General features: G+C 43.1%; 1 protein-coding gene across 1 annotated transcript in view; it reads right to left on the reverse strand.

Annotated features, from left to right (window-relative positions):
* OLFM3 (olfactomedin 3) overlaps nt 1–6,108 on the reverse strand; it is a 22,029-nt gene that overhangs the window by 9,501 nt on the left and 6,420 nt on the right. Inside the window, 3 exon segments of the mRNA XM_009647513.2 lie at nt 1,627–1,846; nt 5,534–5,559; nt 5,562–5,640. Coding sequence (XP_009645808.2) covers nt 1,627–1,846; nt 5,534–5,559; nt 5,562–5,640 — 325 coding nt within the window.

Below are 6,108 nucleotides of genomic sequence, written 5' to 3' on the forward strand. Positions count from 1 at the left end.
GCATGCACTGAGGGGAAAATAGCATCATAAGAAAATTCTGTTTGAAGAAGCCTTTCATGTATTTTAGCCCATCATGGCTGTGTTATTTCTAGTGTAACAGAAAGAAATCGCAAATAAATAATGTAAGAGGCTAACCTAACCTAGATTTTTCTTGTCCCATCGCCTCACGAAAAGAAAAGAGGCGCCGTTGCCAAGTTAATGACATATTTCATGTCACATGTAGCATTTAAAAGCAAACACCCCGCACTTGATAGCGGAGACGCCGATTGCAGGACTGGACCTGGGATGTGCTAGTTTATTCACGTTCCGTGTTAACCTGCAAAGTGTTTATTTCTCACAGAGGGGCTGGATCGGTGGCTGTGGCAGTGCAGGCTGCAGTAGGGATCCATTCGGGAGTCTCAGAATGGACGGATGTGATTGTAAAGCGGGGAGGGACTAATTATCCCTCTTTGGGATGCCTGATAACGATGCTTCAGGCGCTCACTTCTGGTAGCTGATACTGAGCTAGCGCTGATTTTCAGAGGCGCCGAACATTTGGCTTTTCCTAACTAAAGCCAGCACGTGAGCGAACAAGATGGAGGCTGCCGGGCATCAATCTAGCGCAGCGCTCACGACGGGTTGTTGGCTGTGCTTCCTACAGAAAGCATGCTTTGTTCCCTCCAATTAGCTGTAATGCTTAATTATGTCATCTTGCGCACTGGAGAACGGCCCATCGCTAATGCCAATATTGCAGGTGTAAAGGCAGCACAGTCAGAGCGGCCTCCCGGGTGTCGTGGCGAGATGACAGCGTTATGGGGTGGACATCTCAAAACTGATCCCAGTTTACTTCCCACTAATACTTTCTTCCCACTGACATCCCGAAGGTGACCTAAGCAGCAATGCCCGTCTGAGCGTTTTTGAAAGAATATTTGGAGCTCCCCAACCAGCTGTAAATCTCTTCGAGTTTCAAGTTGCTGTCTGTTAAATTTTTCCATCTTAATGTCTGCTAAAATTTTCCATCTTAATTCCTTCTGTATACAGTAGGGCAGATCATTGTATAAGATACGTTGGTGCAAACTTAAGATCATAGAATCACAGAATGTTTTGGGTTGGAAGGGACCCCCAGAGGTCCCCCAGCCCAACCCCCCTGCAGGAGCAGGGACACCTTGAACCACATCAGGTTGCTCACAGCCCCGGCCAACCTGGCCTGGAATGTTCCCAGGGATGGGGCCTCCACCCCCTCTCGGGGCAACCCCTGCCAGGGTTTCACCACCCTCACTGGAAAGAATTTCTTCCTTAGATCCAGTCTAAACCTCCCCTGCTTCAGTTTAAAACCATCCCCCCTTGTCCTGTCCCAGCTGGCCCTACTAAAAAGCTTGTCCCCCCCTTTCCTCTGGGCCCCCTTGAAGCCCTGACCGGCCGCACTCAGCTCTGCCCGCAGCCTTCTCTTCCCCAGGCTGAACACCCCCAACTCTCCCAGCCTGTTGACCTTACATTGAGTTACTCTTGACTTTTATGAGGGTAGCCCAGGTCAGAATATAACACAGTCTTTCATCAAGCAAGAAAAAAGAAAACTTTATCGTTCTATAGAGACAACGAAATATATACAGCTGAGGGACCAAAGTTGCCATGGAATGGTTAACTTACTGAGCTTTTTCATGCAGTCTCGAAGCCTGGTTTCCAAACTGAGCACACGCTGGTGTAGTTCCTCATAGTCGTAAGCACCAATTTCTTCCTGAATCCCAGTGAGGACAATAGACAGATTCCTGATTTCCTCCTTGAACTGGGTGATTAATTTGGCATCAGTTTTGTATTGTTCTAAAACTGGGATCAGTGGCAGGAGCTCATCCATCTTTTCTTTCAACTCCTGTTATAGGCAATCAGACATGCGTTAGGGCAGTTCAAGGGCGTTCAATCCCCTAATTCCCTTTAATGCAGCATTTATGCCTGGTTATTAAAATTGCTTGAAAATGATTATTGATTTTAGTTACAGATCTGTTATTCATGTATTGTGAAAGCTTAGAAACCTCAGACTTAATGGTAGTAAGCAGTAGGTAAAAGGCATAGTTTTTCTACTGAAAGTACACCATTACCTTCAAGTGGTCTGAACCAAACCTGCTGAAGGTCTGACTTTCCATCCTGAGGATACCAATCCCCACCAAACCTGCTGAAGGTCTGATTTCCCATCCCAAGGATACAAAACCCCACTGAGCATGTCGTCCTTGAGAGAAGGTGATCTCTCTTCTGGACTACCGTAAATCATGTTTTTGCCAGGTGCAGTTGTTGCGTTGCCAATCCTATTCTTAAACATGGATTAAATAAAATAAGGCTCCACTTTGGAATCTGGGCTTGCCCCTTTCTCAGACTTTTGCCGAGTCACGTACTTTGAGAATTTGTCTCCGTTTGTAACCTACACTGGCTGCTTATCTTTCCTTTCTCAATTAGTCTTTTAAATGCACTGATCATAGGGGCTTTATTACATTTAAACTAATTGTTTGAGGTTGGTTTTTGTTCAGTTATTATTATTTGGTTATTATTATTTTTGCTTGGCTATTATTTGGTAGAAAACCTCAAAGAATCCTCGCAGTCAAAAGGTTTTGCTTTCTTGAAAAGCAGGCAGGTTCATCCCTGATGTGTTATAGGTCTGTAGGTAGAGATTTGCGTCTTTTCACGATTTGGGGAAACAGCAGGACTTCCACGAGCAAATGCCAGAGGGACATGAGGAGAGGCAAGCCTGGGCAAAACAAGGCAAAGGATGGAAATAAAGATTTGTTAGGTACTAGCAGTAGGTGGTGACAGAGATTGGGGACAGGTGAGGACACACAGGGAGAGGCTATTGAAGGGGTTAAAAAAATCAAGTGGTGCAGACTAGCTGGGGTAGCCAGCAGGTGAGAAGGGGAAGCAGAGGAGAGCTCAATGGAAGGCCAAGCACCAGAAGGAGGTGCAGAAGCAAACGTGGTTCGCGGCTGGCGTAGTCACTGAGGCGTGCGAAGACACGCACGCGCGGTTTGTGACAGGATGCAATGAACAGGGGGGGGGCATTTCCAGAATAAATAACAGGATGATGCCAAATGCGTCTTTGGTAAGGAGATGTGAAAGAAGCTGATAGGCAGGGTCAGCATTGAGCTGCTTCAAGATCAACCCCTGAATTCTTGCCTCTGGAACACGTTCGAAGGCAGCCTGAGAGTTCTGCAGTCTTTCTTCATCGCCTAGCTCCTACACCCATACTGGTTTAACAATTGCTTTCCTATTGGAATTATTATTTACTCAAAATAAAGACTTGTGTGTTGTTAGGAAGCATATTTTGCACACGGGTCATCTTAATAGCTAGAAAATTGCATTTTAAATTATGAGCAGATACGTCATTATAAATGGATTTGAGGGTATTAGGAGTTCTGTTGGTTCTGTTCCCAAGGGGTCTTCCGATTACATTACAGTAGCAGAATTACTGAAAGGCACAGAAAGAAGCGGGGAGTCCTTTTGTCTACAGTTAAAACGATTTTTTAATTAAAAACTTAACTTGAGCCTACTTTATGCCTGACAAAATGAAGAGTTATTTTTTGCTTGATGACAAGGGGAGTAGGCTTTGGGACATAGAAAGCAGAGCTCCAGAAGCCAAAGGTTTTGTTACTTCATTTTGAAATAATGAACTTAGGCTTTGGTTCTGTGGGGCAGTGAACTGCCAAAAATCATGGGTAAACACTAATGGAAAAAAATGCAAAGCTTGTAAAAACTCGGGAAGATAAAATGTGTTTAAGAGCATTAGTGAAGGTAACTTATTCCCGATAGCGTTTATGCCGGATGAGGTATCATTTGAGCAGACCGCTGTAACTTTTTATCGTGATCGGGTATCTCCTGCCTGGCATAAATGCTGATTTGGCCAAAGTATGACCACGTGCTCGAGCGATCAGATTTGTACTCTTTGGTTCTCACTGACACGGAACCACAGCGTTAGAATATCTCACTTCAGTAAATGATATAAAGATGGGTTTGGTACATTCATAGTAAAGAAAATAATTTTATCGGTTTCTGTGGACATTCCTAGCTTGTTGTGGTGATGAGTGGTACAAGAACTAATTTGTATGGCAACGCGATAGGTGGTAGACGTATTCTGGCGCTTCGTGCCTGCTGATAGGGGAGGTTATGCTGTGTGCAGAACGAGTCTCTTTGTCTCAGGGAAGAGAAAGCACTGGAATTTTAGTAGATCAAATTTCAGAAAGCCAGCACCATATTGTATTAGGTTGACCTTTTAAATTACTTTATAATTTGATTGGCTGGAAATCTGTTTTATCCTCCTGGCAAACTGTCAAACTGAAGTTAAATGACTGGCCAATACAAATATCAAATATTTAAAAGGTTAGAGTACTGCAGGAATCTGCTACCTTTGGCATCGTGTTATCAGACATTCAAATGTTGGTATTTTGTTCCCGAGGAAAACTGTAATGAGAGTACAGAATATCTAATGGCATTATACAAATGTGGTGGTATTGTCGCAATGAGCGATGAAGCGAAAAAAAAGGTGGAGACCCTTTCTAACTACCCAAAAATATGTGCTCAAACTCTAACCTAAACTAAGAACTATGACACAAAGAATAAAGTTGGGTAGTCAGATCATTAGGGTGCTTAATTCCTGATATTATTAAGACCCATTGGATATTCAGGGTCTCTGAAAAGTAAATTAGACCCTTTAGCTATGTAATTATTTAGGTATCTGGCTTTAGTGCCAATTAGAAAATTAAGTCCATTTAATGTGAATTTTCATAAACACTTTGAAAATATCTATTTGGTTAACACAATGTAATCCTCAGAATGCATTTTCTAGATCCACTCTTGCTGTCTCCCAGTCTTGAAATACCAATTTATCAGACTTGATATTTAAAGAGCTTAAATACGCTCTTTGTAACATTTTTTTCCTTTAAAAGTACTTCAGATGACTTTTTTGGAATACACAATGCTCCTTTGTGATTTCCGCGACCCTCCTTCCTCACGGAGAGATTGGCTTGTGGTTTTTGTTGTCACCGAAATCCCTTGGAAGTCTTTTTAATCGCACAAATGTGGCTGGGAATGATTGCCCCTTCTCCCCCCATCCCAAGTTCAAGATAGCAAACCTTCAGACATGAAATTACATCTTAATTGTCCTGGATGAAAATCACAATAACCTGATTTATTATAGGCTCTCTTCCCTTCAACTGCAGCAGAAGTGCAGAACTCTCTACTTTGTTTACCATTAATTCCATTGGATCTCCCCATTTATCACCGGAGCTTGAATGAATATAAATTTCTCAGTACGACATGCACATTGATACAGAAAAAAACCAAGAATCTGTTTATAGTGGCGTTTCTCCAATGACTTCATAATTAATGGTTACTCCCTATTACCATTAAATTGAACAGAGCCAAAGATTATAATCAGAAAGGAAGATTTATTATGCTTTTCTTTTTAACGTTGCTCTTGTATGAGCGTTTCAAGCTGAGCTCTTAGCAGCCCATGCATTGCTGCTCAGTACACTGCTTCCAGCAGGCTCTCAAAGTTAAGTGTGAAAATAAAACCTACTTGAAAATGCTTTGTCATTAACCTAGTGTTTCCATTTTTAAAACATACTGGAAATCCCTCTGAGTCCGTAGATTTAAAACTTCAATAGACTGGGACATATTCTGAACCTGTTGAAGAAGAACACTCTCTAAATGCACTTTTTGTTGCTTTACTTTTTTCCTGGTTAGGTAGCTCAGCGTCAAGCAATAAAATGTGCTTATAGCAATGCTTTAATTGCGAGTCATTTATACCACAGTACCCTTTTAAATTCCATAACTGCATGACAGTACAAAAACTGGGGAACAGGTACCGGGAGTGAGACCTTGAAGCCATAAATGATTTGGGCCGGCTTCTCTGGGGCGGGGAGACCCTTTCAGCGCCGTTATCAGTGGGCTGTCAGGCAGTGGCATCTGCTCGGTCGCTTGCAGTAGATGCTGACTGTTCTTCAGGACATCATAGAATCACAGAATCGTTTGGGTTGGAAGAGACCTTTAAGCTCCCCCAGCCCAACCGTTCCCCTACCACCCCCAAACCCTGGCCCTCAGCACCACCTCTGCCCGGCTGTTAAATCCCCCCAGGGCTGGGGACTCGACCCC

Source organism: Egretta garzetta, unplaced genomic scaffold (assembly GCF_000687185.1).
Source record: "Egretta garzetta isolate BGI_Z169 unplaced genomic scaffold, ASM68718v1 scaffold149, whole genome shotgun sequence".
In the NCBI taxonomy this organism is placed as follows: domain Eukaryota; kingdom Metazoa; phylum Chordata; class Aves; order Pelecaniformes; family Ardeidae; genus Egretta; species Egretta garzetta.